This window comes from Homalodisca vitripennis, chromosome 2 (assembly GCF_021130785.1).
Source record: "Homalodisca vitripennis isolate AUS2020 chromosome 2, UT_GWSS_2.1, whole genome shotgun sequence".
NCBI lineage: Eukaryota > Metazoa > Arthropoda > Insecta > Hemiptera > Cicadellidae > Homalodisca > Homalodisca vitripennis.
Window position 1 is genome coordinate 84,982,213 of NC_060208.1, and position 14,370 is coordinate 84,996,582.

The following is a 14,370-nucleotide window of genomic DNA, read 5'->3' on the forward strand; positions in this document are numbered from 1 at the left end:
CTGCCAGGGCGTAACAAATCTCAGTCGATTCTTTGCCTCGTCTATATAGCCTCTTCCACGCCACCCTGTCTTCCGCCAGATCCACAGACCCTCCACAACGGGTCACATCTTCGACCACTTGATCGCACCATCTTATCTTTGGCCTACCCAAAGGGCGCCTTCCTGCCGGTACCGCCTGGTAGACCTCTTTTAACCTTGTGCCCTCCTGTCTCCGATGTACATGTCCTAGCCAGCTAATTCTCTTTGCCTTCACCAAAGCCACAATATCAGGATCTTGGTATACATTGCGTAATTCTCTATTTTTTCTTATTCGCCACACCCCTTCATCACATATTGGTCCAAATATTTTTTGGAGAGCTTTATTCTCAAAAACAATCAACCGCCCCTCATTTTTCTTCGTTAATGTCCATGTTTCACTTCCATACATTAGGACTGGTTGAATGATTGTTTTATAAATTCTTATTTTGGAGCATTGTGACAACAATCTTGACGTAAAGAGTTTTGTACACGCCCCAAGACACCTATTTGCATTAGCTAATTTGCTTTGTATCTCTATATCCTCCACATTTTTGCTGTTTATTGTTACACCCAAATATTTAAAACTTTCTACACAGCCAATCGAGTAGTTGTCAATGCTTAAGTTTGTTCTCACATTTCCAGCATGTCTTCCAAAATGAATAATTTTAGTTTTATCTTCATTTAGCTCTAAGCCTACTGTTTGACATTCTTTAATAAAACTTTTTGTTAGTGTGGAGAGGTCATCCAAATTTTCTGACAAGATCACTACATCATCCGCAAATGCCATTACGTTCAGGTCCACTCCTAATTTAACCCCTCTTTGTAGTCTTTTAACTTTTTGTAATGCCTCTTCCACAGCCAGGTTGAAGAGAGTGGGAGAAATCCCATCTCCCTGTCTTACTCCAGTGTTGATAAGGAAGTTTTCCGACATTTCTCCATCTATTCTTATTTTGACCTTTGAGTCACTTATACACATTTTTGACAGTCTTATCAGTTTTTGCGGGATTCCATGTTTTTCCATCTTCTTGAATAGAGCATTCCTATCTATGCTGTCATAAGCTTTCTTGAAGTCTATAAAAATTCCATAAAATATGCTAGAGGAAAATTTTCCGAACAGTGCTTTTCATCTAGTGTACCAATTGTAGCTGTAAGTGGTCTAAAATATTAAAAATATTAAAAATATTTTTCAGTTTATAAAAAAAACAAACATGAAAATAGTGTCGTTGTAATGCACTTTTCACTGTATATTTTTAGCAAACACTAGGTAATAAATATAAAACAAAGTTACTACCATAAACTGGTTAACTATTATAAAACCTAACTTAGTTGTCTTTTGAAATAAGTAGGTCTCTATGATCTGTGATGTATATTTTCTTACTCGGAAAACAAAGCAAATCAAGTATTGAAAACAAATATTAAAACCGAAATAAACTAGAATAGTAATAAATATACAGGTTTTGACGTACTATTTTTATCGTGGTAACAAAGTGTCAGAAATATAACTCACTTAAACCATGTGCTCATACACGTGCAAAACCTACTACATTGCGTGCGAAGACGCGTGTAACTGTTAGTGTAATTTAATATGTTGATACTTCGACTACGCATTGTAAATTTGTAAAATAAATTTCATGTACACTATAACTAACATTTAGGTGGTACGGTTCACATCACGTTTCAGTTTAAAAACTGTAGCCTGAATATGTCTATCCAGAGCTAGGGCGAAAATACTTAAAAAATTAAAATTATTTAATTGCTTAATTTAGTGTAAGCAATTTTAACGTGGTATTGAATATTTAACAAATAGATGATGATTTCATAAAGTTTATTTACTACATCGGATATATCCCAAACAGTAGAGTGCCGTGAATACCATGGCAAAATTGTTACTAACATGTATTATTCGTAAACACAGATGTAAAGTTGTAATACTTGGTTTAGGCTAACTCATGAATAATATAACATTTTGAAATTAGCAGTACAACGTCTATCCATAGTAATTATAGCAATGGGGTAAATAATACAACATTCTAAAAACACATTAACAAACATGAGAATTATATCTACAATATTAAAGAAATATATAAGAAACACAAAATCAACGTTACATTTCATTAAAATTAACACATCAACAAACGCTTCTTCCGTTTAAAAACATATTTAAAGTTATTATGTATGTTAAATACCAATACTTAATTTAAATGTTTGCTCAAACGGCACAGTGTCCTGTGGTCTTGTATAAGGTATAGGAGCGAATGAATTAATCTACACGTTTCTTACTATTGGTAATAGACTAGTACACTAATTAAAACTATAATTACGATTTAATCATATTATTAAAATATATAAGAATTTAAACGAACCGAATATCACATATAATGAATATTCCCATGACATATCATGAATCCAATTTAATAATTAATTATACTTTGCGAATCGATTTTAATAATATTGGGACTAATTTATATGAAACCGCATTTGTAATAACAAGTTGTGCAAGAATACATTGAAACAAATTCATTGTATATTTGTTCCGTAGAACAAACATAGTATATTTAGAAACCTTTTCCATTCATCCTGTACCGAATGGACGAAACACATGGGGTTGGATACCGCTGAGGTCGTAGTAATGAATACTCGATTTGCAAAGTTTACTTATATGTTTAATTGGAGCAAATAAATATATAAACACTATTTCTAGAAGTTAAAAATAAAGTATTGTATTGCCAAAAAGAGTGAAAATTAACTAAATGATATCATGAGAGTAGGCCTATTGGTTCCAGTGTTATATGTGAATTTTGTATACGAATTTAATAATTATTCAAAGCTTAAACATCGACTTCCCTTCACGTTGATGTGGACTCACAAGCGCGAACGTCAGCATCTTGGCTCGATGTTGCACCTGCAGTCGGAAAATTTGAAGGTTAGTAAACTAAAAGTCTAAAATACAAAAATAGTCCCCACACACTCACTAGTGTGAAGTCTTTGCGCTCGAAGTTGAAATAGGAGACTCAGTTGAACTCGCATAAAATAAAATCCGACTGTATTACCCATTTATCAAGACAACTTAAGATTCATAATAACGTGGTCTCGTCAGAAGGACATTAACACACTATTATCCATATTAATCTTCCAAATAAATCAGCAACCAAGGTAAGTTACTTTATTATTTACAACTTTATTGTATATTGCATTTAAAATTAGATGTTTCGTATGAAAGGGCTAATTTATAACATGAAAATATAATTTTTACTTACGGAAATGGCACACGATATGTTGCTCGGCAGCTGGAACGGCAGCTACAAAGTTCACGAGAGAAAAAATTAATTGCGTGGCAATTAGGTTCTTAATCCGTCAAGAGTTTAGTTCCGAGAACATCGGATGTAACTTATATTAACCAGTAACTAGTAACAGAGTAGGGAAAATATGTGTTATATAAAATACAACTAAATAACGGTACAATCCACAGACCACTTTTTTCTACTCATTATGTTTAACTCTACCTGTTTATTTAGCTATATTCTAACAATGTACGGAGTGAATACTACAATCTATTAACTCCTAATTCAGATTCAATTTTCTAATTATTTGCAAACTTACATGACAAAAACCATACTAAAAAGCAAACTAGTACAAATTAATTAATTAAAAGCACAATTAATACTAATTCCAGCAATTTTTACCGGGATTACCAAACAGCGCACTTATTCTCCGGATTCATAGCATCCCCAGGGCCACACTGGAACACCTTACTAAACTCCGGGAAGTTCTTCATGACTCCGTTAACTCTAAACTCTTCCGGGGAATGTGGGTCTGTAGTGATCTGTAGTCTGAGAGCGTCAGGGCGATACCGCGTGCACTCGAGGTTGGCAGTACTGATCATAAACAGCTGATCATTGCTGTATTGTTCTAAGTTAGGCAACCCTGGTTCCGGTTCCATCAGTTGATCTGCCATCCGATGGTACGCAAGATAGGCCAACTTGAATCCACCGTTGTCTGCCACGTTTTCTCCCTGTGTGTTGATGCCGTTCAGCTGCAAAATATGGGGACTAGTATAAGTCACAGCTAAAACTCGGTACCTACATAATCAGGTATTATTTCTGTTAATAATTTCTACCTTAAAGCAAGCTTAAGTCGATGTTCAAATTATCTCGTTACATCAGAAGTACCCACGACCGTTCTCGTTAACTGTCAGCATTACCATTGAGACATACGAATTTGTCTGTTATGTTTAACAGGTGAGATCAGATATTACACAGCCATATTGTAATGAGCTATCATAAACAAAGAAATTGTGATATATTGTGGAATTTTAAATTTAACCAAAATATTTAATTCTACAACTATTCGCCTGTTGTATATTCGTGTTGATTCAGAGAAGACGATGGATAGAGTAGGTATTAAACACCGAACGTCCAAGATTGTGAGATAGGCAAAGATCTGAAGTTGAGACACAGAATGCGCAACGGGTTAAAGATGAATGTGTGCCCTTGAGAGCTTCCAATCAAATGAGAGCTTCTTCTAAAGTCTAAGATTAAAATTGTCTGTACTATTCGTAAAGAAATTTGGAGAAAATTATTTATTTTATTATATGTAATTATAAAAAATGTCACTTCTACATACTGCCAAGATGATAGGTGGGCGTTATGCGTGTGACATCTAAAAAAATACCTCTCGCCCGTCCTAATTGAATTTGAGAAAAAGATTGAATTAATGTACTACTGTCGTATATAGGAGATTACAAGTTCAATCACCTGCTTCATTAATTAAATTAAATTATTCATCCTGTAGATTTAGAGGTAAGCTTTTGTAGATTATAATTGTTTGAATACGAGAAATCATTTAGCATAATATGCTGACCAAAACCCCTTTTGTGGTATCTAAAAGTACAAATATCTCAAGAAAGAATCAAATAATTTAAAACCGAATTGTCACATCGTCTTCGATGTAAAAAGAACATATAAATCGTGTATTTAAATACCACCTTTACGCTTAAAAAAGTTATTCAATTTAAATATGGTGGATCCAAGATAACTGCAAAAAAACACGAACTTAATCAAAATGAAGTACTTATTAATCAACAATGATCAGTGGTCTGACCAGTGCCTATATCAAATTTAAGGCAGTGCAGAATTTCAAACTCATCCTGAATATAATATGTTATAAAACGAGAATCAAGCGCAGCGGTTTCATTAGTTTACTTACGTTTAATTGAGTCTGACTGTCTTTATAGCTGGCGTATTGGTCTATTATACACATCTTCTTCTTCTTAAAATTCTCCTTACTTTCCTTCCCCCACCATTCGTTAAGGTCGCCCTTATAATCAAACTGGCTGCCCTGCAATAAAGAGACCGTACTGTATACTTCATAATCCTTCCATTTATAATTCATGACGTCTATTTTATACAGAAAACTTCCGAAATACACCAATCTTCAAAAATAATCTTCACACTGTTGCATTGAGAAATTGATCTCATGGCAGGATTTAATAAAGATTATTATCGAAATTATGGATATTTATACCTTATATTACTTTCAGTGATACAATAAAATATAATACCACAATATGTATTATTACTGATCAGCACGTCCGTTGCATTACAACTAAACTAATTTAAAACTGTACCAAACATAGTCCAATCTTACTTCCAATAAAACCCCCAACTTACAACTTGTACATTATGGCCAAAGCAGATTATGACTTAGGCCACTTGGAAGATTTAAAAAAATATGAACTAATGGGTTTTATGAAAAACATTGCAAATAAATTACTGGTAATCAGGTTGGTAGTCGGCTTTCATTTGTTTGTAAAGTTTGTTTATAAACTTTCATTTGCGTTCAACTGTGATTTTTATTATTGCTTCGTTTTATTTTCTATTTCATACATCATTCTACCGCTTTACGTGGTTTTAGAAAAAGGGAAATCATGAGGGCTTCCTGCCTATATTAATAAGTCAGTTCAGTATATACTTTCTTAGCGTGTTACTTTTTAACCTTACAAAAACCAGATAACTTAACCGCAAGATCCACGTTATGTGGTCAAAAAATTGAGAATAAATAGATAAAGAAAGACCTGAATTCCATATGAAAACTTAACAAACAAATATTTTGCACTCATTTTAATTAAATTAGAGCAAACAAAAATATTGACTTAATATCTAAAACAGTTGAATACTTACTTTACAGAACTAAATAACAGTTATCATGCTGAAAATTTGTGTCGTATAGCCCTAAAAATGTTATCTTTCAACCTGTTACAAAATGTTATTAAATTGGTTATATCTACAACACTTTATTTATATGTTCGTGATATATAAAAATGGGGAAATTACACTTATAAAAAACATATCATGATCAAGAATAAACATATTTAGTGAAATAACTTACAAAGTATGAATACTTTATATACTTACAGAGAGCAATAATGTCAACTAGCATTATTGGTTGTAAGTGGATAAAAAACTCGAATCATATACTTCGTTAACACTCTGCCAATTAAAAGTAGCCTTCGAACTTAGGAACATTTTCCGAAACGTTCACATAACTAAGTGAAACTGTTTTTGAGCTACCTGTGAAAAATTGTAGACCAAAAAGATAGCTCAAATACATTAAATCACACAAGATTTGTTTAGTAGTTATGACCCATATTTAGAATAAGAAGGACAAAAATGGGATTTCTTGCAAGAAAATTCATATTTATTTTGTGAAAATACAACCTTCACTCTTCGGACTACACTTTCGTCAGTGATCGGCCGTGCACTCAACGAACGATCAGAGCTGCTATACTCTATTTATTTATTATTAACATTGATCAACAATTTTAAAGTCCTAAATATATAGTTTATTACACAGTATGACAATTACCTTATAACTAAATCCATGCGTAATCTCGTGACCAATAACAAACCCTATCGTAGCGTAGTTTACATACTGAGGAACCCGAGCGCTGAAGAACGGCTGCTGGAGAATTCCAGCTGGAAATTCTGGAACAAGCATATTCGGTTTTATTATTGCTGTCATTAATTACGCCTCTCCACCTAATTAACAAAAGAGATTATTCAATCAGTTAATTACTGAATTCAAACAGGATAGTATAATAGTAAAATAAATGAAAATATACCTAGTGATTAATAAGATTTGTTCTAATCAGCACGTATATTTAAAACAGGTATACACTATTATATAACAATCTAATGGCCTTTAAAGTTGTTGATCACAACTCCGTCGCATAGCTGCATCTACTTAGACAGCCACAGACAACGTCATTTCCAAACATCGCAGTGTCCGACATCCGTGGTTAACACAACAATCTCAGTGCACTATGGACAATATGCAAAGAGAATTGATTTAGAGACCAAAATACCAAAACATTAAGAGACCTAATGCCTGAAAACATCGCTCATCTCATCACTTTCCTCTCGAAAGAAAAATTTAATTTTCTAAATTTAACTCAATCCGTAGCACAACAATTTAAAACGTTTAAATGTCCTGATTTTCACCTAAATATATGCTGTCCTACAAAAACCATCAGAGTTTGTCCTAAAAGGGCAAACAAGTGCATCACCATAGGTATATTGATTTCGATAAAAAAACTCAAATATTTCTCCGAACCTAAAAAAAAATACCTCTAACAAAAATTCAAATCTTCTACAATAAGTATTAAAAACTCTAAGAAAAAGTAATCCAAGCAGTGAAAACATATGATGTCTCTAAATCAATAATTTCTTCAAAATGTTTTCTTAAAATTTTTGGAGCATCATCAACAATAAAGTAAAATCGGGGTTAAATTGAGAGTGATTAAAAGGAGGTGAATTTACAGGACGATCGCAGTTCCACAACAAACTACAAGCCTGTCTCAGCTTTACCAGTTTTGAGTAAGGTCTGTGAAAAAATAATTTTTACAAGAATGCTGCAGTATTTGGATAAACAAACCAACTTTCGGATGAGTCTGGTCAACTTGATTGTCGTATTATAAAATCTAAATACTACCCTAGTTGCGTTTCTCGACTTATCAAAGACATTCGACTGTCTTTACCACAAAACTCTGCTCGAAAAACTGGAATCAAATGGCATCCGTGGCGTGACATTCTTTTGTCAGGTAGTTTCTAAGTGACAGAACTTAAGTTGTTAAAATGTCAAATAAACTGTCAAATCCAATCCAGTTAAGCTACGAAATCCCGCAGGAATCAATCTTCAGTCCAATTTTGTTTCTCATATATGTGAATGATATTGGGACATCACTAATAAATGGAAAAGTCGTGCAGTGTGCTGATGATACGGCTCTCTGTTTCAGTGGAAAATCAAAATCTCTTCTGGAAGTACAGACTTTTGTTGAAATTAATAATTGTGTTCTGCATTTTAACAGCCTCAATTTCAAAGCAAACACGTCAAAATCTAATGTCATGGACTTTGTTCTCGGCAGATGTTAGCTGATTCAGTTCTGGAAGAACTTCACAGCACTAAATTCCTTGGCATGCACCTAGATCGTAGGTTGACATAAAATGACCACATTGACAATGTTTACGCCAAATTATCCTCAGACACCCCTTCCTTCAACTGTCAAGAAAAACTTCCTGTTTCCTTCACAATCCACAGGCATTTATGTTTTAGGTTTTGCCAAGTATTAAACCAACTCAGGTTCTGATAACGGCGAATTATGGTTTGATTTACCCCCACCTTAACTATGGTAAGGTATGTATTATGGACTGTCTGTGCAAACAACCAGTTGACGAGAGTGTTCAAATTGCAGAAGCAAGCGACTCGAATAATTGCACATTTGAATTTTAGAGAGTCTTCTAGAGAAACCTTCAAAAAACTTCGGTGTTTACTCTGCCAAGTCTCTATATTTTTGAAACAATTGGATACTGTTTTCTAAGTGTGCCATGACAATTGGCCAAGACATTCATTCGTACGAGGCAAGAAACAGAGCAAGCTACCGAACTGGTAAAGACAGAACGGTAGTTTATGCACAACATCTCTCAGACAGGTGTTCACTTAATCAACAAGCTGCCCAATGGGATAAAGAATGGCGTAGCACCCAATGTGCTAAAACCTTCAGAAACCCTTTTTAACGTCATCATTTTATAATGTTACTGAGTTTTTGGCATTTGACTGGGAGACCACCCAATCAGAAGAATTACTAGATTGACTTCGGCGTTGTAGGTGGAAAATGGATGAAGGATGATGAAGGATTATAGGAAAATTATTGATTTTTGCTATAAATGTAAATTACGTCTCCGCAATAAATATTGACTGATTAATGTGTGCGCGCGCGCGTGCGTGTCTATGTGTGTAAAATATTGGGCTGATTGTAGTTCAATTTTAAATTGTCATTCTTAGGGTTCCTGGTTAACACATAGGCCTATCCTTATTTCAAAAATCCCTCCCGGCTGCTCCCCACTGGTCTCTGAAGTTGCGAAAATCCCATTTTGGTCTCTACAGAAAAAATTGTATTACTTGGGAGAGTCCGTTAAATTTAATCTAATGTTCTGTGCACTCATTTTTTATGACATCACAGCTGTATTTTTATTAATTTAACCATTGTGGGTGAAGCCGTGGGTAACTGCTATTTGTTAATAAAACCACTGCAGTGATGTAAAGTTTACTTTGAACATGTCATTAAAATACATACTACTTATTTACCAATGTATTTCTTGTTGAGATTTCTTCAATTTTTTAGTCCAATAGGATGGAACCCGAGTAATTTATTCCTTTTATTTTTTGATAACATGTCATTGGATACGATGGTAAAAGCAACATTTCAGTTCAATCGAGTAATGAAAAGTGCTTTAATTTAATTCATGTATTTTGGTGTCATGACGATAAACACAAAAAGAGAATTTGCAAGCTATAGTAGGAATTGAAAAATACAGGGCGTTACAAAAATGAAATTTTAATATTCTCAGCTATACAAAAGGTTGGACTTTTGGAAAACTCCGTATAAAATGTTTAACATAATATTTCACGCATCAGGTTAAATTATTACGTCGTGTCAGCAGTAGTTCTTTGTTCCTAAAAGAGATAATCAGAAATTCAACATATAAGACTATCTTGATATAGTTTATTTAGTTCATATTTTTTATAAAATCTAGTTTATAAAAACATGAAACATCAATAAATGTTCTGCATATTAAATCTTCTTTTTATTTCGATATCTAACTAAAATAGCCAATACATGTTCTCATTTTGCATTGCAATTTTGTCACAAAATAATTAACAGGTTTGAATTAAACAACCATCGTATTGAATTAGTCAGATTCAAGGCTGCATATAAATTAAACTAAGCCAGCTGTAAAAGTTATAAATTGAACAAAAATTGTAAAATGATTTGTAGATATACGCATGAAACGCATAGAACATATATTTTTGTAATATTTAATGAATCTACCGATATTTAGTGTGGTATAGATAGATAATTTGGTTAAGTTGCAGTTAATAAAATAGTGGAAGTAGATACAAAAGAACTTTGATGTGTCCATTGACTGTTCTAAAGCTAGGTTATTTAGCGTAAAACATCGATGCATTTTTCTGTAAGAATATCATCATAATCATGGATGAATACTGTCTACTTACGCATTGAGTTCTCCATATGGTAATAGAAGGCGTTTACCGTAGTGACAGTACCATGCGACCTCCAGTCTGTCCTGTTTACCTCCTCTCGCAGTTGGCGGAACTTGTAGTCGTTGGCCCAACGAGACAGATCGACCAACGCTTCGAAGTACTGGTCTTTGTCAATGTCCAGCTGGGAAACAAAACTCTTACAGCACAGTTGATAAAACATCACATTTCCAGTTGCTATTCCGATTTTCACATCTTAAAAGGGCTAAAAAGTTTTATTTTCTATGGTGTGGTAAATGGGAAAATCTATGCAGTTATTAGTTCAATAATTTTATTGTTGTTTTATATATTTTTGCAGTCCTAATAGTATGCCATTTAGAATTGTTAAATCATAGTTAAATTAAAAATGTAATTTCTCAAGAAAGGATCCAAGAAAATAGGTAATTGTATAAACAGCCAGCTGATTCCCTAAACTTCAAATACAATTACTGACCACATTAGAGTAAGCACAGTTAACAATTACTTTCTTCTGCCTCGTGATTGGATCGTCGGAGGCCAATCAAGTGCATCAATGATGATGTTTTGTAGGGTAGGGAAGGGAATTTTCCCGTCTTTTGGCGTATTATCTGTTGGAAGACAAGTAGTCCTGTAACCAATTGTGTGATAAATCTAAATATTTGTAATATTTGATCAAGATTATTTTGTTGCATGCTGATTTTGAATTTTTAATCTTGAACTTCAAATAAACTGTGGTTTAATAAACAAGTTTTAAAATTATTGGAGTAATTATTTTCCTGTCTATTTTCACCAATAGTCAATATATAACCATTTCAAAACTAGTGACAGAAGTGCAGATAAACTACTTAAAATATTTGTATATAGAGAGGGTGTTGGTTGGATTACTGATTTAATGTGCTTAGTTATGCTTTGCCATCAGTATTATCAAGAACTTAAACTACTTATTTGGTGATTTAAATTATCTGATTTTAAGTTTGGTAAGATAAATAAATCGTTTAGCCTAAGCTATTTTCAAATCTGCCTCTACACATTCCATCTGTGAATGTATCATTGATATTCAAGGCCGTCACTGACAAGACGCACAGCTGGTTATTCTGACTGACTGTGCACCTGCCACTCTCCCGTCTGACTGTTCTTAGCCGAGTTACCTGACCGGATACTACTATTTTTGCGTTATGCGTATTAATGAAGGTCGACACTTGGGACTCTCTGGAAAATTGCTTCGGTGCCGATGAAATGTTTCAGGTATTTAATAAAGTATTATTGTACTACCTGGACACTGCATGTCCTCTTAGAAAAATAGCTCAAAAACGAAAATCAATTTAAGTAATTGGATTGCGACCGCAATATTAGTGTTTAGGTATAAGTTAAAAACAATTTCAAATTCCAAAAGTATCGATCAATAAACATTTCCAAACACATTTATAAAACGTATTAAGGTGGCTAAGCTTAGGAAGTAAAGCTATAAATTAAAACCGTCTAATAATACATTCAAAACTGCTAGGAGTATTATCAACAAAGAAAGTAATAATACAAAGCCTGTGCTAACACAACATTTAGTTTCCGAATATTCTCGGGACAGACGAGTGCACGTGCAAAGCACCAGTCCCAACGTGATCAACTTTCATGGTAGCGAGAGAGTTGTTGAGCTCTAAACAGTTCTGTACTAAGTTCGTTTGTTGCGACTACAAGACAACACCGCACTCGGCAGCCTGTGCGATTTGCGCGTTAAAATAATCAGTTTTCGGTTATGTAAATTGACAAAACCAGATCAGTGTAATCTGTGTTATAAACTACACGTTCACGATAAACATTAAACGAAAAGCTCTATAACGTAACCATGTCGAATTTTGTTAAACACCCAGTAAGAGTAAAAGTTAAGATAGTAATGTAATAACAACTTTATTTTCATACTAGTCTAAATTTCAAAAGGTACATACTCAATTACAGTTCACAAGTATCTATCTTGTACACATTTGGTTGCATTTTGGTTGAAAATCGCTAAAAAATCGATATAAAAACTGGAAGTTATGTTACAAACACAGTTTTATATGTACAAACGCAGAAATAAACAAGCTACATTTTAATGTAACTCCCGTTATTATAGTTCTATTACTTAGTTTGTGGTCAAACTTCAAATTGGGGATCTATAATTCTTTATCCAAGTGTGAACACCAAGATTGATCTGGTCTTTATTTTTTACTTAAACATAATTATTTTTTTCAATATTTTATTAAAATTGTTACTTTTTTTGTCTACAATTATAAATAATATACTATTGAATTTTTATATTTAAGGGTACTTTATATATTTTAATCGATTTGACGCAAGCTATACAATATTGTCTACGGCCTTTAAGCTATTATCATTATCTGAGGTGATAAAAATACCGGTCAAAAAAACTTAAAATTAACTCTTTACGTCGTTTCAAAATCATAGACATCTGTGTAAACAAAATATACTTTAATATAGTGAAAGAGATATTCTCATTATACACAACTGTGAGATAATGAGAATAGAATGCCTCTTCAGGTAAATTATACTACATTTTGAAGCTTCTTCGTTGTCAAATGTTTTAATCTCTTAAAACGAATATAACTTTACATTTCAGAAATCTGTGACAGCGTCAAATTCCATTCGCTACATCAAGATGAAGATGAACTGGAGATAAACCTATATCACATTAAATCAACCCTTTCCACTATAGTTTTGTGCACGCCCCATAGTTAAGACGGCACATGTAAAAAATAAAAACTAACTTATTTTAATTGTGTTGCTTATATCTTAGTAATATTATAAAAGTGAAAGTGCATTTGTTTGTTTGTTTTGCTTGCACGCGTAAAGTATTCAACCGATCGTACAGAAATTTTACGTGGACATTCTTACGCTCCCTAGGATGAATACAGGCTTATTCATATTTCGAAAATCCCTCTGAACTACACCCTAGTGGTCTTTAAAGTAGCGAACAATCCCATCTTATTCTCTAAAGTTGGGAAATCTTAATTGAAAGACCTTGTCAAATTTAATCAACTCTTCTGTGTAAACATTGTCTTATGACAGCACAAACATACGTTTTATTAATTTAAACAACATTTTAAATCTTTTTACATTTATAGTAAGTAAATTCCCTAAGAAGTAACCAGTACTGTTCACGTCGTTTTTTTTTCAGTGATTAGGTAAGCGATTTGTTCAGAAGAAGGCTTCTCAGAGCTGCGTATGTAAACATATTATTGATAAGGAAAAGGGCAAAATATACTATGGAACGAAACATGCTATTATCGGAGTGAATTACAATGGTCATAAATATACATAATATTTTCTTGATCGTAGCAATAAGGCAAAAATCAACGTAGCCGTCGGAAATATAATTTACTTCAGCCAGAAATGCTCATACAGGTGCAAAACCGGTAATTGCGTGCGAAACCGGGGATAACTTATAATATTTACATATAAATGACTTGGGAAAAGAGTCAAAAGTTTTATTATTTGTCTGGTTTAAATTAATCGTATACATTAGATTTAGAAAAAAACTTTAAACGCAGGGTGAGGGTTTCTAGAATTTATCATAACAGTTTTTAAAAAGCCAAAATTTGGAAATCTTTCAAGAAAAAAGTACAGTCTTTCAGTTATAGGACTTCATATGTAAAGCGTATGTTCGAAATTTAATAACTTTACAACAGTAGCTGTTACTTAGAAAAGCATAATGTAAGAAACACAAACAGAGAGATGGACAGAAAATTACATTTTGTTCAGACATTTATTTATAGGGACCTTTAT

At 33.2% G+C, this 14,370-nt stretch overlaps 1 protein-coding gene across 1 annotated transcript in view; it reads right to left on the bottom strand.

Moving 5' to 3' along the window:
- Window positions 1-3,507: 3,507 nt before the first annotated feature.
- LOC124354292 (neprilysin-2-like) overlaps window positions 3,508-14,370 on the bottom strand; it is a 40,565-nt gene continuing 29,702 nt past the window's right edge. Inside the window, exons 11-14 of the mRNA XM_046804631.1 lie at window positions 10,591-10,759; window positions 6,883-7,001; window positions 5,224-5,355; window positions 3,508-4,051 (exon numbers count right to left, since the gene is read on the bottom strand). Of these exons, the coding sequence (XP_046660587.1) occupies window positions 3,707-4,051; window positions 5,224-5,355; window positions 6,883-7,001; window positions 10,591-10,759 (765 nt within the window). The 3' untranslated portion in view covers window positions 3,508-3,706. The remainder of the gene's footprint in view (window positions 4,052-5,223; window positions 5,356-6,882; window positions 7,002-10,590; window positions 10,760-14,370) is intronic.